This window comes from Seriola lalandi, unplaced genomic scaffold (genome assembly GCF_002814215.2).
Source record: "Seriola lalandi dorsalis isolate HSWRI2012SDOR001 ecotype SW California unplaced genomic scaffold, Sedor1 jcf7180002054279, whole genome shotgun sequence".
In the NCBI taxonomy this organism is placed as follows: domain Eukaryota; kingdom Metazoa; phylum Chordata; class Actinopteri; order Carangiformes; family Carangidae; genus Seriola; species Seriola lalandi.
The window spans coordinates 12339-40208 of record NW_019524832.1 but is presented as its reverse complement, the minus strand read 5'-3'; the positions used below and the strand labels follow the sequence as shown (position 1 = coordinate 40208).

Here is a 27870-nt window from a genome sequence, read left to right as displayed (position 1 = left end):
AATTTTCCTTTGTATAGTGCACTGACAAAAGCTCAGGTGATTTCCGCATGAGTGACTTTGGGAGGAGGGTGGTCAAAGTTCCAGGTCCAAAGTCAACAAACAACCACAGTCTTAAGATGAGGGATCCTATCGGCAGCTGCTCTGTGAGTATGTCTTTTGAAAATTCAGTGCAATGGAGAAAAAACTTTGTCTTATATGAATTTTCTTGTAAGAGGCAGGTGTCAACACTATATCAGTCACATCTAACTTTGTATGGGTTTCAACTCAGTTGATTCAGTCCATTATTGCAAAAATCTCATGGAGGCTGATTCACTGTCTTTCAGTACAACCTACTGTATCAAAATGTGAAACGATTTTCAAAAAGTGGGGAGTACTTCTGCAAAGAACTTATGACAGTTTTTCAGCAAAGGTAGGTTCAGTACAGTTATGGCATTCACACTCAGTTTTAATGACTACAGGAGTTATTGTTTGACTCAGTTATCGCCCCTTGTTGCAACCTTTTCCTGTTTTAGGGCTGAGCTGGAACTTACTTATGCTAAAGGACTGCAAAAACTTGCTGGCAAACTCATCAGGGCCTCCAAAGGAATGTCAAACAAGTATGGGACGGTGCTAAATATTTAATTGTTACCATTTTTGTCTGTTTTGTGTTTAACATAATATCTTCCTGGGGGCTAACTGCCATGTGTTGTACAGAAATAATGGTATCATGGAAAATAGCATGCACCGAGCAGGTTAGACATGAGCAAAACATAGTGTCAGACTAATTAGCCCACAGCTCTAACCTTTTCCTGCTGGCTCCCCACTCAGTTCCACCTACAGTGCCTGGTGTCATGTGTCAGATGAGATGTACTCAAGAGCCGACGCCCACAGGTAGTTTTCAGTTTTCAGTTCACTTCATAACTGTGCCTATCCAGAGATTATACACATGTAAGGGAGATCTGGAGTTAAACATGGCATTGTTATTCATTCCAGATCATTAGGAAATGCATTTCAACAAGAAGCAATTCTGGAAATACGACAAGTCTTAGACGAGCATAATAAGAGGAAGAGGCCTGTATGTCATTCATTAGTTTGTTTTTTTTTATCTCTGTTTTTTTAGCCTCAAGTTATGATGTGTCTCTAACCTTTAACATGTTTCAATAGCTTGACAGTGCCATTGAAAGAACTGGAAAACTTGTTACTGCCAATTGGAGTGAGCAGCTCAAGGTAAAGAACCTTCCTCCAAACAGAAAAAGGAAGAAAAAAAACACTTATCAAAAATATTGTTTAGTTAAGATTCAGCTGCCGCAAAGACAATTATCATCATGTTAATCCATAAATCCTTAATCCATGAAACATTTGTTTAAAGCATGTATCTATAATCTATTATATGTTTAGGAGCATTAGGAGATGCTATAAGCTTTAATAATGCTTTACGTTGTGTTAAAATAGTGACAAGACATTAAAAGTAGGATCCCAACATTTCACAAGGTCAAGAATTCATTCTGCATGCAGGTTTAAAATCTTAAATCCTAGTGCTGTCATGAAGGCATTACAATCAGACATAATTACACTTTCTGCTCATTACGTTTAGACAAAACACCATAATGCTCACGACATTATAGGCTTTCATTTAAAATGGGCAGATTGATCATGGGCCACTGTGACGTTTGACCTTATAAAGTATTATGACTATACTTAAAATTACTTTTAGCTGTTGCTGTGGAACATCATACATTACCAAGCTATTAGCAACTTTTATTCTGCATTATGAAAGTGCGATAATGTGTTATGAAATTGATAATGACTGAATAAAATGATAACTGAAATATAAATATAGAAATGTCAAACAATAAATGGTTTAACAAGCAGTTGTAATTTTTTTTTTTTTTTTAAACTTTAAACCCTGTTACTCCTTCTGTATGTGGCTTAGTGTGTGTCATTTTCTCTAGTGCAACAGCTCATGTTTTGAGTCTGGCAGTTCAAAGTTGTTATAAAAATATCCCAACTCACATCAACCTCCAAGACTCCAAGACTCCAAGACTCAAAGCATCTCAAACATACGCACATCACCAGAAATAACCTGACAAAACTCAGGAATACAAAATATGTTTAAAATTAGCGTAGTTAAGCATTGAATGTAAACATATTCCTGATTTATTTACCTGTATAATTTTGTTGTGTTGTGATTTATTTATGCAACTTCTTGTGTTTCCTCATTTCTAAAACAGATAAAGAAGAAATTAGTTGGACTGACAAGAGAACATGAGGCTCTATTCAACTTTGTTGAGAACAACAAACAGATTTGCACAGAAAAGGAAAAACAAAAGGTACAGTATGTGGTTACCGCATTAGTTTCATCACTACATATGTGCTTTTTCACACTGGGAGAGAAAAGTTGTGGAAAAACTGGTCACTGAAGATGTTTTTTCCCGTTCTTGACAACAGATGCTTAACAGGCTGACTAAGTCGGCAGAGATGCAGGCGCGGGTGGATGACGAGTACTTTAGTATCAACATGGAGGGTCATCAGATGAGACTCAAGTGGGAAAACACACTGAAAAACTGCTACCAGGTGCTGGAGAATGCTAGTTCCTAGTTCTTGTTTTGTAGGCATTAAGCTGTTCCTCTTATCCAGAGTAGCTTTTTGTGAGTGAAGAGGTACAGTAGGTTCAGTGTCTTGCTCAAGGACACCTCATTTGTGATACGAGTTGAACCAGTGAGCTTTTGTTTGCAGAAAATGGTTTGTAAGCATCAGGTCAGTCTACCACCCAAGTGCTCAGTTTGGAGCACTTAATAATTGGTGTGTTCTGCAAACTTATTTCATCCTGTATTTTCTGAGATACATGCATCAGAAAAGAATAGCAGCACATGGAAAAATGTGGAAACTCTGTTCAAGGACATTTCAGCAGGACATTGAGCTGCTGACCCATGATCTTTTAGTTACTGAACAATCTTTCCAATCATTATGACCTTGTTTTTTATATCTAATTTTGCCTCAGGTTTGAAAGACAATCATTCAACAGAAGGTGATATATTAGGGTATTACATGCTTCACAGAGTGAATGACAAAGTCAGGAATCTGGATAGGGGTTGATTAAATGTGTGTACAGAAAGCATCACAGCACTACTTTCTGCTTTTATAGATCATACAGGAGCTGGAGAAACAGCGAATTGAACTTCTGTGCAACATTTTGAATAGATACAACCTCCACATGTCCAGTCTTGGGCAGACCCTCAAACATGTAAGACATCTTGACATTCATCTAAACTTAACATCCCATGATGGATATTTTAACTGATATGTATTTTATCTTCCTACAGGGCCAAAGACAGATACAACAGTTGGTCCAGAGGGTGGATGTGGATAAAGACATACAAATCCTGGTGGAGGAAAACAGAATCACAGCTGAAGATAACAAAGCTGAGTTTTTGATGGCTGACTATTTTGTAAGTCTGCAGTTTTACTCTCAGAATCTGCTGTTGCATTTTGAATTGAAGTTTGACTGCAGGCCACAGACTCATCCAGTGACTCATCCATTCAAAGACATACCCAGTCATCTCTGCATGGGGTGTCTCTTTGATGAGAGTGTGCAAGCTGCACATTACAAAGATGTACTTGTCAGTTTGTGACAGGGCCTGACATGACGGCTGATTTTTAGTGCGTTCTAATACTGGATATAGTCACTGTTTTTTAACATGTTATAAATTCAAAGCACTCAGGTCTAACTTGAAAATATAATAATAACCTCAATGGAATTTTCCTGATTTAATAAAGGTTATATACTGTACATGAATGTGCAGAGTGCAGTGCAATAAAAACAATAGCATGTTAGTAAAATTTCCTGGAAACACTCCATTAATCAGTACTACAACAAGACCATCATAGTTAGTGGTGTGATTCGATAAATACATGTTATCTGTTTTCTGGTAAATCAGGAGGAGGATAGCAAATCACTGATGGGAAAAGGCCGAAGAAGAGAGGCCATCAAACTCAAACTCAAGCGTCTGGAGGACAGTATTACAAAAACAAAGAAAGACTGTGAAGGTTAGTTGAGCGCACTATCCATTAAATAATGCATTAAAATTAAACAATATTTGTTGATTCATAATGGACAGTGCAAAATAAGGTAATTGAAATTGTTTCTAAGTCACCTTTGACATTGTTGTTGCAGGAATTGAAAAGCTGATGAAAATGTACTCTGAAAATCCTTCATTCTCAAACCAAAAGAACCTTGAGGAAACTGAACAGCAGCTTGATGAGGTAAACAGCATTCAGCATGTGTGTGTGTGTGTGTGTGTGTAGAAAAGATGGAGAGTGGTGTATACACAGATGGATATATACTTTAAACTGATCATAGATTAGATTTGTTGATGGGTTGATTAATGTCATCTTATTGCCTGCAGAGCACTCTAAAACTGGATCTCCTCGAGGCAACTCACTACAAACTCTCCGTATCACTGTTTGAATTAGAAGGAAAACCCAGGTCCTCTCATCGATTTAGTGACAGCATTGTGAAATGGAAAGATAAGGTAAGACTACATATATCATCCTCAGGACAGTCTGTTGGCTTATATTACATGGTAGCTTATTTGTTTATCATTGGGAGTTTGTGATTGTAATGTCCCTGGTTTGAATCCCCACATTAATGACAAAAGTCCTGATGTGAAAACAAATAATTAGGCTCTCCCTCAGCATAATGGCTGCATTTAAAGCAGGTCCACTGGAACTACAGTGTGATGGTTATGCTTATTGTGACAGTCTTTTAATTCAAGTATTCCTCATTTGGTTATTCTGCCTGAATTAAGCGACTGCTGCCTGGGTGCCTCGGTTAGGTTCCAGATATTATAGGTGGTTCCCAACCTCTTTTGTCTGATTTACCCCCACGGCCCCTGAAGTACCCCATCATCAACACTAGCTGTAATATGCAACACGGGAACCTTGATCTCTATTATTTTAAATAGGCCTGGGTAATTTTGCATTCCTACTAGTCCTGCAACAAAATTATTTTCATATGGAACAATGTACTTATTATTTTCTTGATTACTCATCCAATTTCTTGATCTATAAAAAATGAAAATATAGAGAAAAATTATTGTTCCAATTTCCTAAAGCCCAAGGAGATGCCTTAAAATAGCTTAAATAGTTTTTCTGACCAACAGCGCAAGGTCTGAAAATGATCCATTTTTTTCACATACAAGGAAAAGCAAAATCCAGGAAAAAGAAGCTGGACCTGGTGATGTTTGGCATTTTAGCTAATAATCAGAATAGTTGGCATTTCATTTTTGATCAATTAGTTGTTTCAGCTCTAATCTGTACAACATGGATTGGCGATAGCTGTCAACCACTATATGTTTACTGTCCTACTAAACATTTCTAAAGAGAAATAATGCAGATGATCAAACATAACCCAAACTATTATTCTGTCAAAGGACTGTGAGCACAGTGTTCTTCAACTGACCCGTCAAGTCAAACTCAGGAGGACACCATTCAGATCCCGACAGTCACTTAGAGCTTCCATCATTTACAAAGGACCGGCTCAGCTGGTGACACAACAGTCTGTGGAGCCTTCACCAGATGCAAGTGACCAGGTCACCTCCACAGCTTCAACACATGAAAAGGAAGCTGTAGAGTGTGACAGCACTGTCAATGGAGCCCTACCTCACACAGGTGATGACAAAGGAGAGGGTAAGACATTTCAAGAGCACACACACGCAGATTTATTTTTAATAACCACATTTGGAAATTTTCCAATGAAATTACAGCTATAAAAAATACTAACACTTTATAGGTCAAACATCAGAGTTGCGCAGTATGGGAAAATGCAAGGCCCTATACAACTTCACACCTGAACAGGATGACGAATTGACATTGAAAGAAGGTAAATTGCAACTCAGCTGCAGATTATTTCAAACATCAGAAGTTTATATCTTAACTAATAAAATGATTTGTTTGTGTTTCACAGGAGATCTTCTCGACATTTACACAAAAGAGGAGAACGGCTGGTGGTTTGGTGAACTTAACGGGCAGACAGGCCATTTCCCATCAGCCTATGTTGAGGAGCTGCCTGTCTTTTGTAGAGTCAAATCATCTGATGCCTGACTGACCTGACACATGAACTACAAAATGACAATGGCTGAAAGGCCTCATAAGAATTAAAAATACAAATCAAGTTCCTGCCTATGTACTGACTGATGATATTCGTGGCTTTAAAATTGTTTATAAAAACAATAGCACTCAGTTCGATAATACATGTTCCTCTGCTGATAGGAACTATGATTTTTGTCACTGGTTGCTGGAGTTATTTTGTAATGCTGTTAGGATTCACACTGTATTTGAACTTTTATATCCAAACAATGATTTTTCTTTTTCATTATTTATGCCACAATGTACAGCCAAACTCAACTATTGTGAAGATTTGAATAAATATGTTTTAATAGATTGATATGATTAATACAAGTGAAAATGAAGCCCAGGAAAATAAAACTATATACTTCAGATGAGTAATAACATGAAAAATAAATGAAAACTGTTTACATCAACATGTCAATAATCAAATAATTTATCTTTACTTTTAAAGAACATCTGATTTGGGAAGAGAATACAGTTAAGTGAACTGAAGCATGACCATGCTCTGAACAAATGAGAGAGGACACATAAAACACCAGTACTTATGCAGTTAGATGTCCAAATTTATTTATATTGTGCGATAATTGCTGCCCACAAAGGTGTATTGTAAATCCATATATACATATTAGTCTTGAGAAAGCAGATAATGTGTTAGTTACAGGGCTGTGGATATAGATTAAAACTGTGCTGCTTTACATTTTAGTTAATCAAGGGGAATATGAACAGATTCTGGAACATAGGGTCCTCTTATAGCTTATATTAGTCCACATTGCAACAAGAACTTCCCTGCATGATTCCTTGTCCTTCCATCCTTCCAACCTTAGCGGCGAGCCTGAGAGATAAACTCCTTCCTGACATTTGCCAGGAATGCTGGTAAGTTATTGGTCTCCTGAAGCCGGCTTTCCAAGACTGGCAAACACCCAAGTGCAGGGTCACTAGACACAACTGTAGAAATCGAAGATTTAGGTAAATCTTATAGAAGCAATCTGCAATACTTATTGTGGATAGGATAGGATAGTGAATTTTAATATTTTTATTTTGTCAACATATCCCTTGAAAAGGCCAAAGCTTTGGGTGCAATAAAAAACTTTTTTAACTTTCCTGTCTGTGGCACTGCTCCCCACAGCCATTTGTTCCAATGTAAATGTTGAAAAATTAGTCACAAATGTATAGCTTTATTTTTAAGGTCAAATAATCTCCTGAAACAGCCAGGCACTGTAGTTTTTAGCAAATGTTACTCAAACAGGAGTAGATGCTAAATTTTAAGGACTACTTTCAGCCGTGGATTAATACACATTTTGTGCATTAGTGAGTATTTACAGCAGTAGAACAGGAATACAGGATTGACTCGAAATACACATATACAGTGGTCGTGTTCATTAGAATGAAGGAACATTTCAGAAATGTTTTTGGACAACAGTGAAGCTCGATGGCACAGAGAAATAAGCTACATCAAGCTTTAGATTAGTGATTCTTAATGCACAGCTCCCATACTTATACGGCTCACCAAGCTTAAATCTGCAACTCGCATGGCAGCAAATGATAACACAGCAACAACTACAAACGCTAGACCTACCCTAACTCACTTCTATGTTGCCAGTTTTGGTCCTGTTATGGAGCCCCACAATGGCAGAAGTGGGGTTGAACGGTTAAATAAATAATGGGCTGGTGTAGAATAAAAGCTGGGTGAAAAAGAACATATATACAGTCTAGTGCACTATATGCACACAACATTTTCATGCATCTTTGGCCTCTTACTAGATTCCTAAACATTTCTACTGAAGTTTAGTTCGGCTAGAGCTTGCAGCAGCCGAAAATCAAAATGAAGACTGCAGCAGGTCAGGGTAAATAAATGAAACAAACAAGCTTTACAAGATGAGCAGAGGATATTTCAAGAAAAATGGATGGATTTTTTTTGTCCTCCGTTGATCCAACCCATTGGACCCTATCTTACACCCGGCACAAGGTGCAAACCAAGTGTCTTTGCTAGTTTTAGATAGACGCAGTTGTCATTATCCTATCCAGCACCCACGTTGTTTAAATAGCAAATACACTTGCACCCATGAGCGTGTTGGTCTTAAAATGAGGTGCGGTCAGGCACATTGTTGGCACACTACTGTCTTGCAGCAATGAAAAGCAATTGTTCAATTGACCAACAAAAACCTGGTCTCAAGTCAGTGGCACAGTATTTCACTGTTATTTTAAGGGCGCAATGTCAGGAGAATAATATGCGCCTACATACCTGTAGGACGGCACACAATGCACACACACTCTGTCTGTTTCGCACAAGCAGAAGTGCCACAGTGTTTTCCATTCATCACCTAAACCAAATGTGGCCCACCAGTTTCAAAATGAACCAAAAATGTATTTGCACTTCTCATAATATTAATAAAAGAAGTCTAATGTTGTGATTTGTGCCATTGCTTTTTTGTAGAGTTGTGCCCAGTCCATTGAATCGCTCAACCCTTCTTTGCCCCTCAGGGCCCACAGAGCTGCTGCATGCGTACGCTGGGACTGGGCTGTAATCAAATCGCCACAAACCGCAATCCGCCAAGGTGCAAGCGCGCCTGGCTTTTAAAGGGAATGGAAGATAGCACTCTGGTTGGTTTATTGCATGTTACACCCAAAACACTGAATAATTTAGAAACAAAGTAGAACCCTTTACAACCATGCGCCTGGCACAGCTACTTTTTTTTCCACCGTTAAAATAGCAAAAGTGATATGGACACGTCCTAAATGCATCTGCGCCACGAGCTTAAGACCATTGGACTTAGAGCCCTTTGTGTTTAATATGCAACCAAAACTGCTCCAATCTCAAGTGAAGTTAGTGACATTTAAAAATAACACACCCAAAATTGCATGTTTTTGAGGTTTCATGGTAAAAGTGGCTGTCATACTGATTGATTTTGGGTACACAATCAATATTGTTTCAATATGATCAATTGATGGTTTGCTTTGGTGTTTTCTATTTTTTCTTTGACAACAGAGAAAATTAAATATTGCCAGTCATATCCTTTAAATGAGGGAGATAAACTGATATGAATAGATTGGCTTGGAAGCCACACTTTCATTACACTGCACACAAGTTTTTTATTACAGCAGTTTTCTGACATACAGTGTGGGTGTTTCTGTGTTTTTAACTTACTCTGGTAAGATCCGTCTTCTTTAATCCCCATTGTCACAACGTAGGCGCTGTCCTGATCTGAAGGGTTGATATTCCGGAAAACAAACTGCAACTTTTCACCTTCACAAGGACAACAAACACATTCTGTAAATCCTAAAATCATATTTACTTCAACTTTAGACAAGCTACAATTACCGTTGTGTGTTTCACAAAGATGTGAATGTATTTGTTAGGTATTGTTTACTCCATTTTCCTCTATGATCTAGTATAGCCCTTTCTCCTGTACAGTACTCCTTGCTAGATTGTATTTCTCATTAAACCACTTATTTTTGGTTGGTTTTGGGGTCATCGGTGGGTGTAAGCTACATCACTACATTGCTCGAATTTAAAGTTATTTCTACACTTTTGAGAGTGTTTTGCTAGGAAGCAACAAAAGAGAGCAATCCTATCAGGATACAAACCTATTTCTTATTAGACTCAGAGCCCACAAGTTTCAGGCAAGAGGGCTACTCGGCTAGAAAACCATCTGAGCTATACAAGAATTGCAACTCCCAAAAATTGCCATATCAATTGCTATTAATGCAGAAAAACATTGATGGACTCAAGAAAGATACCTAATATGGAAATGAACATGTTTGTGTTTGACATACCTTTAACCAGTTGTGTTTTGCCAAGGATTGTTCGTATCTCCATCCCCAAATGATCTTGAAAGATTAGTCTGGCTTTCTGGAGATTCCTCAGTCTGTCTTTGTTTGCTTTATTTTGAGACACGATTACTGAAAGAGAGAAAAACAAACTACTATAGGAGTCTGTATTCTACAGATACAAATTAAGACCTGTGATCTACACCATTAATTTAATTTTAAAATATGAACTTACACTCTTTTCTCTTGGCTTGTTCTTCTTTAAGTTTCTCTATCTTCTGAATAATGTCATCTTTCTGCATCTCCTTCTGCTGAATCTCAGATATCACTTCAGAAATGGCATGCTGTTTCTCTTTCAATGATGCATTTTTTTCTTCCAAATCTGGGGGACAAACATTGCATAAGTCCAAGTCTGTCACATAAACAATGTAGCTTTTGAAGCTGCATTACAATCTTTTGTCCCAAAACACAAGTATGGGGCTATAAAAATGACTGAATTATTCAGCACATAACAGTTTTAGTGCTGGTACAAAAATACAAAGGGTGTGTGGCTGATACCAGTAACTTCACCAATCATGTAAACATATAAGCACAGAGCTGCTTGTGAGTGTCACACATCTACATCAGAGAGGCAATGCTTTGTGGCCTCATGCAGAAACTCACCTCTTTTGAATGTTTGTATTGTCTCAAACAGAATCTCATCATCCTTAGATTTCTTTAAACATGTATCTGCACCAAAGGGGAAAATATCAATAAATAACTATTCAAAACAGCAAAATCTAGCACAAGAGCAACTCTTATGTCAACAATAACTGTATATAAATGATAGTCATGGCCCTAAGCCCTGAATTGATTGAGTCACACTCACTAACCCACAACTTTGTGAATATTTGTTTTCTGTGTTAAATTGGAAACCAAGACACTAATCATACCGAAGCTGTAAGACTAACATTTAGCGATAAATAGTATTCTTAATTGGAACTAAAAAATGATGGCATATATTTATTCACAGTGGTGTTACTCCAATTTCATGTAAGCACTTGGCCACTTGCAGCCATGCTTTACAGTGATTAGGGGGGTTGTCTGCACTCATCTCTGTAACTGTGAATAACTCCAGTTGAGGAGTTTTAAAAATTACTATGAAGCACAGCCTCGCACGGCTTATAAACTACCTAAAAGAGCCATATATGGGCTACAACCATTTATGGCAAAAGGTTTTAAGTAATTTCCTACTCAACTGTTAATGTTTAGGTAAGGTAACAGAAAAAAAGCTCTAGTGATCACTTTACATTTGAAAGAATTAATGAAGCTTAGATTAAAAAAAAAATGAAGTGAAATATTTAGATATCCAAAAAATAAACTTACCATGTGCTGTCTTCACAAACTGTCTATGAGACTGGCACAACTCTGTAGTTGTGTCCATTATCTCCCCATATGTTTTAAGCTGTTTGTTGTGGATCTCTTCCATTGCACTGGTGAACCTGACACTCACGTTTGGATCAGTAATGGACGCCATAATGTTCAGATGTCAGACAATCTGTGATGAGAAACAACAGACAGCACAATGCCCACTTTTAAAAGAACAGTATTATTCTAACTGCATTAAAAATCTTTTTGTTGTAAGGTTTGTATCTTGTTGATTATAGATTGTCACTGGTAATGTCAGTGTATTATTGTGCTTTACTAGTTTAATGCTTGGCAGACTAGACAAATTACCAAAGAGAGAATTTCAACAAAAAGAAGATTTTGTGTTTTAAGTATCATTAAATAAGTACCACCTAATAAAATATTAAAGCTTTTGTAACTTCATGTCAATCTAGCTAGATTCCTGCAGAGCGTTGCCGTTGTTAGTCTGGTTGTTGACAAACAAACTGAGGCAGGTTTGTAAATTGTCAAGAATAGTTTCAACAGTCAGTTGAAACTAGGACAGTGCGATCTGTTTACTGTCCCTAGCCGCTTTTGTGAACTCACACTCTGTTCGTTAACGTAACGTTGATGAGGTCCCAAATAGCGCTGCATTACTCTCACAGAATATCACTTAGTAACCGTTCAAACCTAACAGCTTGACTGGTCAACCCCAACTGGCAACATTAACACTAGCTTTAGCTAGGAAACATTAGCTCTTAGTTAGCCGTATATTCCCCTGAGTTTACGTTACTTATGCAGCAAATGAAAGCAACTGGCGTGTTTACAAACTACCTTCAAATAAAGCCACTTCGTTTACATTTCTGTCCAATACTCACAAGTTTTAAAATGCGGCCGTTAAATCCGTCTTTTCGTTTTACGTCTTGCCACTAAAACAGTCGTTACTTTCAAAAATCGGCGGTCTGCATACAAGGGGCGGGGACTGAGTACCGGAAATAACGTTTTATCATCGTTCTTCATAGTTGTTCTTCCGCTTACAAGTCATCTATTTGCAATTCTTTTTTTTGGTAAAATTTTTTTTAGGTAAAAGTACCACAGGGTAAAAACACTCCATCGGCACAAGATTACAGCGTCACAGTAAAAGTACTTCCTGTAGTTACAGTATCACGGCAAAAGCAATCCCCGTAGTTAGTCTCACATCAAAAGCACCTCATGTATTTAGAGTATCACAGTAAAAGCACCTCATGTAGTTATCTATTTGCAATTCATAGGCGCCGTGTTTTCCATACCGTTATTTGAATATGAAATAGTCAACTATTCTTAGCAATGCAAACTTTGAGCATCTTGAGGTACCCACAATGTGAAGTTTACCCCTATGTCTTTGTTGCGACTTCACACCACCATGTGGTGAGTTTTAGAAAGTGCATATGGGTCCATAGGATGGGTCCCAATCATTGGTCCCAACAAGAGAAAGTGCATTGTCCCAGCCAGAGTCCTCAGCAGCATTAAGTTAAAAACACACACGTATTATATCATTGTCGGTGCTGTGTATGCAGATGGTCTTACAAAGATGACTGTTTAGTTTAACATGGAAAGCAAAAAACTAATGATCATAGGTACAGTCAGTATGCTCAGCTGTGGATGCCAGATGGGCTGTGTTTTTCAGTTACAATATTATGGGAAGCCCATTTTGTTGCTACGTTCACAGAGAATGAGAATATTAATGAGGCTGAAAGGATCCAAGGGGTTACGTGGTGCACTGTCTCTTTCAGTGTGTACAATGGCTAATATTTAACAATTGTAAAAGCAATGGTCTGTAAAAAATCTAATGGCTCCACAGTCTAGGTGTAAACAGTTTGTCTTAAAATGCTGATCCCTCATGACCAGGGAACACATTATTTTATTTCTTGTGGGTCCAAATAGAAGAGCTTGAAGTTGTTGCCATGGTTCTGTCGAATGATTTATGATGCCAGGTTGAGATATAAAGCTATCTGACGTGGAAGAGGGTTCATGGTGCTTTTACTAGTGCAGAGGAAGCCGCTGTTGCAGTGGCACACACAGAAAGGGACCCTCAGATGGATTTTGTCCACAGCATCGGGGTGCTGGTTATACAGCACTTGCAGAACAACTACAGGGAATGTCACGACTTCCTCAGCTTCATGTCAGCTGTGGGTGACCCTCGTAATATTTTCTCCGTTTATTTCCCTCTCTGGTTCCATCTCAGTCACAATGTTGGCACCAAGATGATATGGGTGGCTGTTATTGGAGATTGGTTCAATCTTATTTTCAAATGGTAAGCCAACTCTCAGCTAAATAAACGAACCATTACAACATTCTGTGCATATATTATCTTTAATCTGGTACTTGTTTTTTAGGATTCTTTTTGGTCAGCGACCTTACTGGTGGGTCCAAGAAACTCACTTCTACCACAACAATTCATTCCCATATTTGGAGCAATTTCCCATCACATGTGAAACGGGGCCAGGTTAGTATCATGTATGCAGCATATTTTAGCTAACACCATTAAAAGCAACACAAACACTGATGTTTCTTTCTGCAGGTAGTCCATCTGGTCATGCCATGGGTTCATCTTCTGTGTGGTATGTGATGATCACCTCTGCTCTCAACTTTACCAGGCCTTCCTCCAGTGCCACATCTGTGCAGAGTTTTCAAAGGTGGGCAGTTATGTTGCACCATACCATGGTGGTATGTTTCTTTTACCATTATTACCGTTCCTGGTTATGTCTAAATATGTCCGTCCTTTCAGGTTTCGTCTTCTGAGGTCTGGTCTGTGGATGGCTTTTTGGGTCATTCAGATAAGCGTTTGCATATCCAGGGTTTTTATTGCAACACATTTTCCACATCAGGTTATCCTTGGTCTTTTAGCAGGTGAGTTCCATCTTGCATTCACAAACAGACTGTCAGGTTTATGCTGTTGTTGTTTATTTAAGAATTAATATTTGTCTTTTCTACATGTTTCAGGAATGCTGGTTGCTGCGGTGTTTGATCACATCCCCTCAGTCTACAGCGCAAACTTGAAAGTGTACCTCCAGACCAATGTTTTTCTATTCTGTATTGCTGTTTGCTTTTATCTGCTCCTCAAATTGATGGACATTGATCTTCTTTGGTCAGTTACTAAAGCCAAGAAGTGGTGTGCTAACCCAGAGTGGATCCATCTCGACACCACCCCTTTTGCTGGTCTTTTTAGAAACCTTGGAGCCTTGTTTGGTCTGGGCCTGGCGGTAAACTCTGAGATGTTCACTCAGAGCTGTAAGGGGAAAAACGGCTACAAAACCAGATTTAAACTCATGTGTGTGACAGCAACTCTCACATGTCTGCAGCTGTACGATTTCATCAAAATACCCACTCACACTGAGGTTCTGTTTTACATACTGTCATTTTGTAAGAGCGCTTCAGTACCTCTTGGTGTGGTTGCCGTTATTCCTTACTGTGTTCATTTGTTGGTCGGAGATGAGGAGAGGAAGCTAGCTTAGATTGTGGAGCGATTTGTATCATTTCTCAAACCGCTTTTTAGCTAGCATTTAAGGATAGCAAATGGATTACGTAAGCAGACAAGTGGGCACACATATACCACCTGTCAGACTGTTAGTCACGGTTATTGCGCAGTCACATAAGCACTGAAATTGCAATATATGTTGAAATAAGTTTCATTGCTGGGTTAACTATAAAATATGTTACGTGGGCTTTATGTGATGAACTTAGCAAAGCATGAGATGTGTAGCCTACCTGAGTTTTTGACTTTTCTTTTTTGTGTTAGTTTTACATGTACAGTATAACCCATTTTATGAGTGTATATGTTAAGCATAGATATGATATGAAAGATTGTTGTAAATAAAACAGTTAAGATTTTTAACACTTTGGAATTCATAGTTTTCTTATTACATTGCTTTAATATGGGAGACAATTTTGCCCCAAATTAATTTTTCCTACAAATACACATTGGGTTTGGGGTTCAGCATCTTGCTTAAGGAAATTTTGAGATGTGGACAATCAATGGCAAAACACAGGTTATATTGTGCAAGACATTTTTTAAGTCAGTTCATAGTCAACATCAGATTCAAATAAAAACTGAATTCAAATAAATAGATAAATGTTTTTTTACTCTGGCAAGGCCTGAAACAATCATCACCCATCATATCTCAATCTTAAAATATCCTCCAAAGAAAAAATAGTTTTCTTTTTAATCAGTCTGTCTTAGCAATCAATCTTTACTTTTCCCATCAGTCCAGCATATAAGCGGCAAAACATAAAATCCATATATGTTTATAAAAAAAGTTAAACTCTATTATGATTATATCATGTAAGAGATTACTCAACACTTAGATGCAATATAAAAACAATAACCCCAAAATTACAATGTATATACTATGTAAACAGGGCCAATCTTGGGCACCATGACAACAGCTCAACAATGTATCTGAATGATTTTTCTATAATCCCCTGCATTTTCCAGGACCCACTGTATCATATAGTTTCTTGCAGCACCCATGTACTGTTTGTGCTGTATATCTATATATGTATATCCTGCTCTGTGTGAATTACATAATTTCTTTCGTATGTCTTAGCTTCTTCAGGCAAATTCAGATATTAATCAGGCAAAGTGTAATGAGGTAGAACAAAGTCTCTGATGTAACTAGATTAGGCGGTTTACTTAAACTCCTCAGCAGAACCCATTTCCATGTCTTTTCCCTCTGTCTGTGGTTGCTTAGCATCCAGTGGCACCTGAGGCCTGGCACTAAATGATGTAACTGTACTAAGTGCCCAGGCTACTTGCTAAGCCAAGCTTAAAGAAACATCTGTGTGTGTGGGTACTTTATTATGTCTTGGTGCTGAGAGCAAAACAGCACAGGACCACTCAGCAGACAAAACTTTAGCTACTAAAACTTTAATTATATTTAAATATTCAGAAAACTAAATTAAAGAAGAAAGATATTTGGAATTAACTAATTAGAAATCTGAAAGCAAATGAATGGTCATTACATACTTTTATTATATTAATATACTATTATTTTCAATGAGGAAATAACAGTGACTTTTGTCCAGAATCCTGTGCATTGTAATACAATTGTTTTAAATTCTCGCGCTTCTCCTTTAAAATTTTTATACTTAGGATTCATCACATACATCTCCAAAACTCCAAGCTCACTGTTCATGTTTGAAAATAAAATGTGACCAATGACAAGGTTTAAAACATTACAATAACAAACAAATATCAGGATTTTGGGGCACTGTCAGGTGCTATTACAAAAACTGTATTAGTTACTAAAAGAACACATGACTACACAAATAATCACAAATTACACAAGAACAATTCAACACATTAATTTCAGTCCAACAATAGAAACATGGTCAGATGTTTGTAAAAAGTCTTATTCTTAAACTCTTAAACTCATAAACAAATAAATACACAATAAATAGTTTTATCTCCACATAATCACAATAAACCACATAATTACTAAAACTTATTATTCAAAGCAGATGATGAGAACAATTTGCGCTCTGTATATGCTTCCTGAAAAAAAGTTTCCCCATGATTTATGTAGAATGACTGGGGGCGTAGCATGAATCTAATGTCAGTGCTTCATCAAACACTCTCTCAGTGTGATATCACAAGATGACACCATATTAATGAAATGTAAAGTGAGGCCTATACAAAAATCATTGTCATCATATGCTCATACGGGCCTAGCTGATAGGAGCACCTGTTGTAACCAATTTATAATAGGCACCCCTCTTGGCCATGAGTTTATCATGTGTGCCTTGCTCTATGACAACTCCACGAGCCATCACTGCGATGATGTCAGCAGTCTGGATAGTAGATAGCCGGTGAGCGATGACGATGCAGGTTCGTCCTTTTCTTGCCTCATCCAAAGCAGACTGGACAGTCTGCAGGGAAACAAAGTCTTGGTTAACACTTTGTTTTTTGTTTGTGCTGTATGATAGCATTTAGAAATGTATCACCTTTTCACTTTCTGTGTCCAGCGCCGAGGTAGCCTCGTCCAAGAGCAGGATCTTGGGGTTCCTGACAATGGCTCGGGCAATGGCGATGCGTTGTTTCTCTCCTCTTGACAGCTGGGAGCCCTGAGCACCAACTTGAGTCTCATATTTCTAGCAGTTTGTAAATGTAGTGAGAGAAAGCCAAAGTTCACAAGGTCAGCAGTTGTGATCGTTAAAAAGAATTTTATTGTGTTGGTAAATCCGAACCAGTCATCTGATGAAGTCACTATGATACAGATCATGCATATATTTTAGGTATTCAGCTGAACTGTATAGGTTATCAAGGTCAAATTACCTCCCAAAGTTATACTTTTAAATAGTGTGCGATTTAAATTGTGTTTTTGATAACTAAGAGGGTGGCTTACCATACTGATTACATACCAGGATAACAATAGCAATACTAGTAAAACTTTATCATTAATTGAAGTACTTCCACTTACATGTGGTAGTGTCATCACAAAGTCATGTAGGTAGGCTTTCTTAGCAGCCTCTACAATCTCTTCCATGCTGACGATACGTGTGTTATGTCCATACTGTATATTCTCAGCTATACTGCAGTCAAACAGCACCGGCTCCTGGGACACTATGCCAATCTGAGCTCTTAGGAAAGGCACATCGACTGTGTGAGATGGCCGACCATCAATCAACTGCAAATAAAAGATGAAATCATTAAGACATCGTTGATGCCTTTGGAGTAGATTAAATTAATTTTGTGGTAAGTGCAATAAATTTCTAAATTGGTCTACACACCACGCGGCCCTCATCTGGGTCATAAAACCTTTCCAACAGTTGAACACTGGTGCTTTTCCCACAGCCGCTGCTCCCAACAAACGCCAAAGTCTGACCAGGCTTCACAGACACAACCAGGCCATTCAACACCTGGGTATCTGGCCGTGTTGGATAGGTGAACTTACAGTTGAGGAACTCTATTTCACCTCTGAACGTATCCTAAAGATGGATAACAAAGCTTAATCAGTTCATCAGGACAAAATTACATCGTATCATGCATGATTCCATCTTATTTACTGAATTGAACCAACCCATTTCTCTCCATCTTTGTGTCCTATGCTGATTTTAGGAACTCTGTCCAACAGTTTGAAAAACTGAGCAGCAGCAGTTTTGGCTTTGGCGTAATCCGGCGTGAAGGAGGAAGCTTTTCCCAGCGCCGTCCCACTGATTACTACAGCTGAAATCACCCTAGATGAACAACACATGAGTGCTGGGTTGATGTTTGGTTATCACATTACAAAACACAAAATGGAAGTCTGTAAAAGTCAGATTTCCCCAGAGAACAAAAGTGTTTTACCAACCTGAAAACGAACATGTATTGTAACCCCTCAGAGCTAACCAGATAGCCTCCGTATCTAAATGAAGCAGCGTATGCCATGAAGATGACACACTGAGCAAAGCCAAAACAGAGGCCATAGATGTTGGCTTTCTTTTTGGCAGATTTATATGGAAGCTCGAGTTTCTGCTCATATGATTTCACAAATGAGCTCTCTTTGGCAATGCCTGCAATGGTCCTGATGTTGGCAAGAGCTTCACTGGATACCTGGGGGAGAGAGAGATCTTACACTGTAGCCTGTGATTTTTACAGAGAAATGAATAGATAACAGTGGACCGAGGTGGCAAATGTTCATATAATGGTGGAATAGGAACTTACCCGCCCTGCTGCTTCCATGGCCTTTTTATCTTCATTTGCAAAACCTGTCAGCATTTTGGCTTGGAATACCCCAGATAGCCCAATGAGCGGCAGGAAGCACATAATTACCAAAGTTAACTTCCAACTGAAGTAGAAGGCAATGATGAAAGATGCTCCAATGCTGGTCATTGAGTTAACGATCATGCCAATCTGAGAACCTGTTGCCTGCAGAAGTCGTATCACGTGTAAAACAACCATATTCCAAAACTATGTGTTACAAATAATGTGAGATAGAGGTGCAGGCCAGTAAATTTGTTCCGTACCCCCTGGACCATTGATGCATCAGTAGCCAGTCTGGTGGTAAGAGCTCCCGGGCTGTTTTGGGGGTCATCAAACCAGCCAATTTCCTGTCTTAACATGGCCTGGAAGCCCACTTTCCTCAGACGGCGGGTCAGCAGCTCCCCAGATTTAGCAAAAGCATATCCCTGGAACATTAGATCTGAGTCAGTCTGCATGTGAGTCCTCTCCTATTTTTATTATTCTGTCTGCTCTAAACATTTCAGTTATAAATGCTGATGCAAACCTGTAAAAACTGTGAGAAGAAACTAATCACAGCCACAATGCAAAACAGAACACATATCCCATTGATTTGCTCCCTCTGTTCGTTCACGTCACGAATGGCAAAAGTCTGCAAACATAAAGATCATGTAAATCATTAAACAAACTACCTAAACTAGTAGCAATAGAGTATAAATCTATTGTAAGACTTGGGAGCAGGCCTTACACCAAGAATTTGGCTGAACAGGACAGCATAGATGGGGTTGACAGAGCCGTTGATAGCAGCTCCCAGTGAGCCCAGCAGCATGTAGGGCCACTCTGGTTGGTTGTACCTAAGGATACGTGCCACTGGGGCAGGCTCTACATGTTCATCTTCAACATCTTCACAGTTCTGTTAAAAAATACGCATTAGATCTATTTCATTTCCACGGGACAATTGGCCATAAAGTTAATGTATTATAAGGGGAAGTACATTTTCTGGTATGATCTCCATGTCCGAAAGGATCTTGAGGCTGCCTGATAATGCATCAGGGACACAATCATTTGACAATTTGCTCTGAGATCGCAGCCGACCAAAGCTCCTGCAAGAGTAAAATTGAGAACATCAAATTATTTTAATGTTGACACAATGTTCTGTTCTTCTGTTTTTCTGACACGATCTCTTTCAGCTGGATTTACTGTACCCTTTACTGGATCTGCAGCTTCCACTTCTTAAACTCCTCACTTTCAGATCAAAGTCCTCTTCCTGAGCTTCACTGACTCCATCTGGTAGAAAAAGATAACAAATCAATACAGCTTTAACACAACTGCTGAAGCTTCCGCTGCTCTTCCACAGACACAGGTAGGCCAACTACACTCAAATACACTACAGGATTGCCCTGTGGCTCTCGCTGAGCGTTTTGAAATGGGCTATTTCAACCAGTCAGAACTGAGCTGAACAGGGACTTTGTGGGTATAAGAGTGTTAAGGTTGGAGAGTTTTGTCTCCACTCAGAACCTGGGTTACAGCGCTAGTTTTATTTCACACATAGAGCCTTTTTCACAGCAGACATTTTTGATTTGTCACAGCAGGAAAAGCACAGGTGTGATTAATAACATTAACCACGGCTGATGTGGCAACACTTAACAATGCGCTGTAATGAACTGAATAATTACGCCTGTGCTTTTTCTGTTATGACAAGAGAAAATGTCTCGGATTAAAAGGGAGTATAGCCTTCATGTGACGATGCCAGACACTTGTGCCCTCTGATGACACAACATGACACAAAGCTGTGACTTTGGGTCATTCAAAAATGTAGAAAACCACTTAAGCACTCAAACAGGTCTGACAGATCACAGCTATGTTTACAAGCCTGTACAGGGGGCTTTCAACAAAGTGTGGCCTCTGACTCTGTCTAACAGAAGAAGGTGGGCATGGTAACACAGCTGCTAGCTGATTGGTTATCCTGACTTGACTTATTCACACACAAATTTGTGCCTGGCCTTTATTGTAGTTCTAAACACACGCCCAATAGCACAGACCCATGCATTATTTGCTGCAACAGGTTGTTTTTTTGTTGGTGAGATCACGGTCTAAGGATGTGATATGTACTCCACATAAATCCTACCATTAGCTGTACTGGATGTGCCTTGGTTCTGCAGGGTGACCAGGGTGAAATAGACACCTTTCCTTTCTAGTAGCTCACTGTGTGTCCCCCTCTCCACAGCCTGTCCATGCTCGAAACCAACGATGACATCTGCATTTCTAATTGTGGAAAGACGGTGGGCTATAGAAATTGTTGTTCTGCCCATGCGCACCTGCACATATTCAAGTTATTAGAGTCTCATTCCACGACATAAAACAATATGTTAACCAAGTCAAGAAGTGTGTGTTGTCTTGTGCTGTGAAGTGCACTGACAGTGTGGCTCACCTTGTCCAGTGCCTCCTGGACAACAGCTTCACTCTCATTGTCTAAGGCGGATGTGGCCATATCCAACAGCAGGATCTTGGGGTTTCGGATCAGAGCTCGAGCGATAGCGATCCTCTGTTTCTGTCCTCCACTCATCTGGCCTCCACCTTCACCCACCATAGTGTCAAATTTCTGGAGAATAGTTTCATAGTTTCAATTACAGCCGTTTCAGAACGTGTCTATGAAACTGTCAAAGTGACTGTAATTCTTCTGTGTTATCTTTAAATATGAAAACACACCTGGGGTAGTTCCATTATAAAATTATAGGCATTAGCCTCCTTTGTTGCCTGGGTAATGTCTTCCATGGTAACTCCAGGTCGACCAAAGCGGATGTTTTCAGCTATGGTTGTAGAAAACAGCACTGGCTCCTGCTCTACTATACCAATGAGAGATCGGAGCCACTGGATGTTTAAAGTACGGATGTCATGGCCATCCAAAGTCACCTGAGAATGAGAATTTTATATGTGATGTTACACTGAAGCCTTCAAACTTTCCACTGATGTCATGTGTCGTCCGTGCAGTTGCTCGGATATTTACCGATCCTCCCTTTGGATCATAAAACCTCTGGATGAGCTGGACTGTGGTGCTCTTTCCAGATCCGCTTGGTCCAACAAAAGCAGTGGTTTCTCCTGCTTTGATCTGCATGCTCAGATCATTTAAAATCTGAAAAGGAAGTTGGATTTTCATCTGTTTCATTTTCAGAACTGAGTACATGGACATTAAGAACTGCTAGGCAAAGAAAATTACCTTGATTTCAGGCCGGGATGGGTAGTGGAAAGTGACATTATGGAACTCAATGTCACCATTAACTCTGTCTAATTTGTGACCCTCTTCTGAGAAACAATCAATTACTGGTTCCTATGAGCACAACAGCACAGAACATTATTTTATGGTGAAGAATCTTTCTCTTAAAATTAACTGTTTCCAATCTGAATTGTATCTACTATAAAGTCTTGAATAGCATCCTGATTTTACCCGATCAATTGTGTCGAAGATGTTCTTTGCAGCTGCACGACCAGAAGCAAAAGCCTCCAGGCACGGTGAGGCCTGACCAAGGTTCATAGCTGCCATGAGTACTCCAAAAAACACCTGCAAGCAAACACAGCAGCCACATGGTGAAACAACTGCCACAGTCTGAAATACTTGAATATTATATCTATATATAAGTATCAGTTGAATGCATTTGATTTTACATACCTGAATAAGGCTACCAGGGGACAGCTCCTTGGTGTCAATGACCAATTTAGATCCATACCAAAAGGCCAGAGCGTAGCAGAGGAAAATGATGCACCAGAGGTATCCCTGAAACACTCCTATGATTGTGCCCTTTTTCACGCCCCAGTTCTGAGCTTCCACAAGGTTTCTGTCATATCTGTCCAAAGTTCAGTTTTTAATTTCATTTTGAATACAGGAGCAATTGCCCACCATCATCAACTTGTTGTGATCCTAAAAAAAATGACAAAATACCTTTCAGCTTCTTTTTCTTCCCCCCCAAACGCTGCTACTGTTCTAATGGATGACAGGACCTCGTCAGCCACTGCCCCTGCCTTCGCATAGGCCTCCAGCTCTTGTCCCGTCAGCCTGGCCACAGCCTTCAGCCGCAAGGAATCCAAAACACACAAAACATTAAAAAACATATTATTTATTTATTTAAACGTAACGTGTGACTCACAAGTGGACTCCTACCATAGCCATCAGTCCAGCAGCTATACCAATCAGCGGGCTCACGGCTATGACCACCAAAGTCAGCTTCCACCCGCCAATGAATCCAACCATGAAGCCGAACACAAATGTGGAGATCCTCTCAATGAATATAGACACCTGGTCAGCGATGGCGTTGTTGATCTTGTTGATATCACTGTAAAGGAAAGAAGACACCAGAAACACATACTCTATGTAAAACATTCTCCCAGCCATGCACTGATAACAGAGGCGCAGAAACAGCGGCCCAACTCACTCAGAAATCCTGGTGTTCAGTTCACCAACAGAGTTGCAGTCAAACCATCCGATCTCCATTTGCATTACTTTTTGGAAATAAGTCTTTCGGATTCTCTGAGTCTGTCTTGCAGCCGCTGACACCCAGAAGACGATCTACATGGTGATACAAAATTACTTGTTTGAGTTGATGTAATGTGCTACACTGTCATGAGACATAGGGTTATCAATTAAAGCTGAATATTGAAAGAAAAAATACATACTTGAAAATAACTAACACAAAGAACTCCTAATCCAATCCCAATATAGTAATATGCAAACATGGTCATCTGTGCTTCAATATCCACCCTGCCAAGAGAATAAAATGGTAACAACAACAACTCTTAACTCAACAATCACATCAACAATAAACTAATGACTCACCCACAGTAGACAGTGCTGTTTTCAGGTGTTTCATAAACGGAGCCATTTATCCAATAGATGGTGTTGTTGCTGCAGTACTTGTTCGGGTCTTTCAGTTCTTGGACCTCAAGCTCATAAGCCACAAACGTGTTCGTCATCATGCCATACACCAGAAGCATGAGAGGCGAAGCTGCACCATGTATTAGGGCACACAAACCCCCCACTACCATCATCATGGTGTCTTTCCAGGTGGCGAATCGAAACTGCAAAATAGAATTTGTGGATTTAAAAAATAGTAGTTGACTATCTTACTACATTGTCCTACATTGTAAGATAATAATTTTGTTAATGTCGAAATGGATGGAATCAGTTCTAAACGATAGGCATTTGATGATAGGTTAGACATTTACCAGTTGAAAGTATCCGACACTCAGTGTATTTTCTTTTTTGTTGTCATCTCTGAAAAATATGTAAATTACTTAACAAACAAATAACAACTGCAAATATATTGTTGGTCTGAACCATATTATATAATGGGTAATGTCAAGTCTCCCAACACAAACTTACCCATTTTGATTGTCTGCTGAGGAGAAGGGTAAAACTATATTTAGAGCTGTCTGTAATTATTTAGCTTTTCATACAAAACATTATTGTGTCAGTTTTGTGCAATGAAAGAAGCTCACTCACCTTTTTTTGATGTTGTTGTAAATCTGATCGATTTCTTCATGTTTGTTTGGTATCCAGTCAGGCAACTGTAGATTTAAAAAAAACAAACATAAAAATTGGCTATAATTTGGTTGTATAATCAGTGGAATATATGAATGTTACTGGAGTACATTTTCAAAATAAGTTCGATAGAGCTGTGTTTTACATTCATTACAGTCCATGTATACACCTCAAAAGTCTGAGAAAAAAATCCAACTTTCACACAAGTTAATTTTCAATTTGTAAGTTATAAATCAAGTTAATAAATGGTGAATTCACTGACGCCACTGACTGGCATGAAAGGCATGACACGGTCTGCTGACATGTGCTCAATAACTGTAGACAATAAGAATTTAAAAAAAGATCTAGAGTTTGAGGAAAGAGTGGTTTTTGTTCATGTGAAAAAGTTGAATTGTTCAAAATTTACATTTTTTATGAAGCAGCATGGACATAAGATCTGAGGGAAAACATTACAGCAACACACTGCTTTGATCAGCTTATTCAGTGTCTAAGAACAGCAATTATTAGTGAGGGATCCCGGTTGAGTATTTACACAGAAGCACTTTAGGTGGAAGAAAAGTAAAAATGTACTTTACCTGGACCTCTCAAAATGAATCTCTGGTTTCCTCAGAAATCCACTGACAACACTGAGGCTCATTAGAGGCTCGTCCCTTATTTTCAGGTATGCCCCTCCTTACCCATTATCTATATCTCCATTAGACTGATAAGGGTCGTATCACCATTACAACATTTACTACACTGCATTTGTCAGGCAAAATTCAATCACTAAGCCAAGTTAATGTGCACGGACTGCAATTAGTTAGACCATTATATCATTATATCTTAGTTGTACCGTTATACAAAGTGGCATTTGTAAAATGTGAAATTTGGTAACATTGTTTGGTTACATAAAAAACTGTTCCTTAGCATTTATGTGTTAAGTTGTTATCACAAGTGGCTGTAAAATGGGTCAATGACCACAAGGCCATTAGTTATGGTCAGGTGCCGTCTCAATAGCATCACATGATTAAATCAAATTTGTTGTGGGTGGTAAAGTTATGGTACCAAACAGTTAATTGAAGTCATTCAAATGGTTTTGTGAAACTTTCATTATTTATACATTTTAATGAACACATATGAATGAAGGCTAAATAATCACAGTACTTACTGTTCTAGAAGACCCTATGCAAAACGTGTAACACAAGTTCACATTTGACCTGTGTAAGAGGTATTCATTTCAGACAGTTTTTACATGTACCGTGATGTTTGTTCTATGTTGAAGAGCATGACCTGCCATTGTGAGAAAAAATTTACATTGAACAATGACTCTTGGTTGAAGATCAATACAAAGATTTTTAAAAAGAAAGAGATCAATTACCTGTCTTCTACCATCACTGTAACTATTTAACTATACCCAGCATTGTGGGGCAATCTACCTTTACAGTCAGTAATATATAAGTATTTGTATGAATATATAAAAATAAACTGCTTTCTAAAAGTGGAAATGGAAAAACATTTATACTATCCAAGCAGATGTTTGGGGGGTTAATGCCCGCTAGGACAAGTACCTAGGTTCGGAATTTGCTCCTTTTTTATGACCAGTTATTATTCACAACACAGGTGATTGATAATACCAGAGGGAGGAGGGGGCTCGAGTCAAAGACACACTGTGATAAACACTGACTGCTCCTCTGGATCTCTCTCACAGAGCTGAGTGCTGCCAGGCATGTAGAAGCCTGCACTAATAACTGTGATCAAATGTAGTATGACAGAATCAAGAAAAGTATACACAAGTATATTTAATAAAAGTAATAAAAGTATATTTCTACTTTGGTGTGCCTGTCATGTATTCAGGATATGTATATTAGAGTAAATGTCATGTTACATGAGATGGGACAGTGCAGTAACCAACACTCAGGTTCCAGGGTTTCCTCCAATGAGGAAACTACTTTTTTGTCTAAAAAGGCCTCAGACAAAGGAAACCATAAGACCAGAGTACAGGCAGAATAGATATGAGGACTACCTGCTCAAAACCTGGTTGTCCGGTGGACCATCAAAACATCCATTAAATTTTAAAATCTTTACCAGCTTCTCTGTGTGTTCTGTGTACAGATATGTCCAAGGTTGAATTTATTTCGCAGTCTGACCACAGAGCCAATACAGGTCTGGCTTTACCGAGATGGAAAGCCTTACAAGCTGTTTAAGGGCTGCAGAACTGGCTTTTCTTCTCCTCCATGCCTACGTTACTTGATAGCTACATAATGTTTCATGTCTGTTTTCATCAGAGACCGGCAACATTAGACGTGATAAAGTTGGCTAACTTGCTGTTTAATGGTGCTATGGGTAGCTGGCTTACTCCTAGCTTTGCTGTGGAGCAGATGGCAGAAATGTGGGTTAATGGTTGGCTACCTTGCTGTTACTGATATTATAAATCTGTTCGGTTAACGTTGCTATCGCTAGCTGGCTTTCGACAGCTATATGGGTTAATGGCTGTAGCTGGATTGGTAATGAAGTTGTGCTTCTTGTTGTGTGCTTAAGTGGCCGCCTTGCAACACCTTGCTCGAACGTGAAGGGAGGGGAGGGTTGAGTCCAAATGGAGGCCGGAGTTGTGGCTGACGAAGCATTTGTTTTGGTCTGAGATACTAGTGGTCTATTGCAACATCTAGTGGCAGTGAGAGTCTTTTACCTTTAAAGAAGTTTGTTACTTTGGAAAATACACTTATTCCTACTGAAAAATAGCTGAGAAAATTGATAGGCTACCACTCTTATGTCTTTACTGAAGTTACACCCAGCACTTGGTTAGCTGAGCTTAGCAATAAGGCAGGCTGGGTGGCTCTATTTGAAGGTAAAGATAAAATACATGTTGTATCCTATAGGGTTGTGGGATCTTATCCATAGTCAGATCTAGAGAGATAGACACTTACTTTATTTTCCCCAGGGAGAAGTTTGGACTCAACAAAGCCAGACAGTTTCTTGGCTGCGAGCAGTCTCAGCTGGTTTACTGGCAAAATTCCATTAAAATACGGTGAGATGTTAAACAAGAAAAGAAACCAAGGTACAAGGAAGAATTTATTGTTAATCTTCCATATTCAGAATACAGGTGAACGAATTTTCTTTCTTCAGTGTGGCAGACTCCAGACCAGATGTGGACCATGAAAATAAACTTTCACAGCAACCTCACCCAGTCTGCTTTTGAGTGACACGTCATGTCACCTCACCTGTCAGCTGTAGTCAAAAAGATTGTTGTCATTCACAGAGAAAAGAACCAGTTGAAGTTATCATATCAAGCCTCCAGCACAATAAATGTAAAATCAATGACATAGCAAGAGCAGGCAATGGAGGCTTCTCTGAGAGCAACATGAGTCTTAGGCAAACACAAGAAACCCTTTTCAGATACTGAAGTTATGAAAGAGTGTTTGAG

General features: G+C 38.9%; 4 protein-coding genes and 1 long non-coding RNA gene across 7 annotated transcripts in view; 2 read left to right on the top strand and 3 right to left on the bottom strand.

Annotated features, from left to right (window-relative positions):
• The first annotated feature begins 8 nt into the window (after positions 1 to 8).
• Positions 9 to 6521, top strand: nostrin (nitric oxide synthase trafficking). The gene is made up of 16 exons (XM_023405582.2): positions 9 to 143; positions 324 to 409; positions 513 to 596; positions 808 to 870; positions 973 to 1054; positions 1144 to 1206; positions 2211 to 2309; positions 2428 to 2553; positions 3125 to 3223; positions 3303 to 3428; positions 3918 to 4026; positions 4154 to 4242; positions 4386 to 4511; positions 5412 to 5667; positions 5771 to 5860; positions 5945 to 6521. The coding sequence occupies exons 1-16, from the start codon at positions 48 to 50 to the stop codon at positions 6079 to 6081; spliced, it is 1731 nt and encodes a 576-aa protein (XP_023261350.2). The 5' UTR covers positions 9 to 47; the 3' UTR covers positions 6082 to 6521.
• spc25 (SPC25 component of NDC80 kinetochore complex) lies at positions 5676 to 12219 on the bottom strand. The gene is made up of 7 exons (XM_023405584.2): positions 12120 to 12219; positions 11242 to 11413; positions 10540 to 10605; positions 10112 to 10258; positions 9883 to 10008; positions 9254 to 9352; positions 5676 to 7053 (listed from the first exon to the last, which is right to left on the bottom strand). Exons 2-7 carry the CDS (start codon positions 11390 to 11392, stop codon positions 6929 to 6931), a joined length of 714 nt encoding a protein of 237 aa, XP_023261352.1. The 5' UTR covers positions 11393 to 11413; positions 12120 to 12219; the 3' UTR covers positions 5676 to 6928.
• A 1060-nt stretch (positions 12220 to 13279) lies between these two features.
• On the top strand, positions 13280 to 15019 carry LOC111654531 (glucose-6-phosphatase 2). Of its 3 annotated transcripts, none has more exons than XM_087173765.1 (5): positions 13280 to 13534; positions 13617 to 13726; positions 13802 to 13867; positions 13972 to 14130; positions 14224 to 15019. In XM_087173765.1, exons 1-5 carry the CDS (start codon positions 13317 to 13319, stop codon positions 14733 to 14735), a joined length of 1065 nt encoding a protein of 354 aa, XP_087029891.1. In that variant the 5' UTR covers positions 13280 to 13316; the 3' UTR covers positions 14736 to 15019. The 3 variants fall into 3 exon arrangements, with proteins under 3 accessions (XP_087029891.1, XP_087029892.1, XP_087029893.1); XM_087173766.1 differs by having other exon boundaries at positions 13802 to 13901; positions 14009 to 14130; XM_087173767.1 differs by having other exon boundaries at positions 13802 to 13936.
• Positions 15020 to 16477: 1458 nt separating this feature from the next.
• abcb11a (ATP-binding cassette, sub-family B (MDR/TAP), member 11a) lies at positions 16478 to 25082 on the bottom strand. The gene is made up of 28 exons (XM_023405581.2): positions 25046 to 25082; positions 24432 to 24496; positions 24312 to 24327; positions 24155 to 24203; positions 23766 to 24007; positions 23606 to 23690; positions 23365 to 23498; positions 23094 to 23265; positions 22875 to 22999; positions 22605 to 22779; positions 22383 to 22496; positions 22155 to 22265; positions 21945 to 22070; positions 21647 to 21850; positions 21369 to 21539; positions 21066 to 21255; positions 20143 to 20224; positions 19932 to 20040; positions 19686 to 19850; positions 19485 to 19589; positions 19225 to 19386; positions 18923 to 19126; positions 18570 to 18811; positions 18300 to 18456; positions 18010 to 18207; positions 17700 to 17906; positions 17224 to 17370; positions 16478 to 17148 (listed from the first exon to the last, which is right to left on the bottom strand). Exons 2-28 carry the CDS (start codon positions 24469 to 24471, stop codon positions 16948 to 16950), a joined length of 3933 nt encoding a protein of 1310 aa, XP_023261349.2. The 5' UTR covers positions 24472 to 24496; positions 25046 to 25082; the 3' UTR covers positions 16478 to 16947.
• Positions 25083 to 27505: 2423 nt separating this feature from the next.
• LOC147819158 (uncharacterized) overlaps positions 27506 to 27870 on the bottom strand; it is a 2000-nt gene continuing 1635 nt past the window's right edge. The window contains exon 2 of the long non-coding RNA XR_015437204.1: positions 27506 to 27674. This is a non-coding gene — a long non-coding RNA (uncharacterized LOC147819158). The remainder of the gene's footprint in view (positions 27675 to 27870) is intronic.

Excerpts from the sequence above, each read along its gene's own strand:
- nostrin (XM_023405582.2), top strand. The coding sequence starts at position 48 with ATGAGTGACTTTGGGAGGAGGGTGGTCAAAGTTCCAGGTCCAAAGTCA. Across the intron at positions 871-972 it reads TCAAGAGCCGACGCCCACAG|ATCATTAGGAAATGCATTTC; the intron begins GTAGTTTTCAGT and ends TATTCATTCCAG. Across the intron at positions 3,224-3,302 it reads TTGGGCAGACCCTCAAACAT|GGCCAAAGACAGATACAACA; the intron begins GTAAGACATCTT and ends ATCTTCCTACAG.
- abcb11a (XM_023405581.2), bottom strand. The coding sequence starts at position 24,471 with ATGAAGAAATCGATCAGATTTACAACAACATCAAAAAAAG. Across the intron at positions 22,497-22,604 it reads CCCCTGGTAGCCTTATTCAG|GTGTTTTTTGGAGTACTCAT; the intron begins GTATGTAAAATC and ends GTTTGCTTGCAG. Across the intron at positions 21,256-21,368 it reads TCCAGGAGGCACTGGACAAG|GTGCGCATGGGCAGAACAAC; the intron begins GTGAGCCACACT and ends GAATATGTGCAG.
- LOC111654531 (XM_087173767.1), top strand. The coding sequence starts at position 13,317 with ATGGATTTTGTCCACAGCATCGGGGTGCTGGTTATACAGCACTTGCAG. Across the intron at positions 13,535-13,616 it reads TTCAATCTTATTTTCAAATG|GATTCTTTTTGGTCAGCGAC; the intron begins GTAAGCCAACTC and ends CTTGTTTTTTAG. Across the intron at positions 13,727-13,801 it reads CACATGTGAAACGGGGCCAG|GTAGTCCATCTGGTCATGCC; the intron begins GTTAGTATCATG and ends TTCTTTCTGCAG.
- spc25 (XM_023405584.2), bottom strand. The coding sequence starts at position 11,392 with ATGGCGTCCATTACTGATCCAAACGTGAGTGTCAGGTTCACCAGTGCA. Across the intron at positions 10,259-10,539 it reads AATACAAACATTCAAAAGAG|ATTTGGAAGAAAAAAATGCA; the intron begins GTGAGTTTCTGC and ends TTTGTCCCCCAG. Across the intron at positions 9,353-9,882 it reads CAAAACACAACTGGTTAAAG|GTGAAAAGTTGCAGTTTGTT; the intron begins GTATGTCAAACA and ends GTCCTTGTGAAG.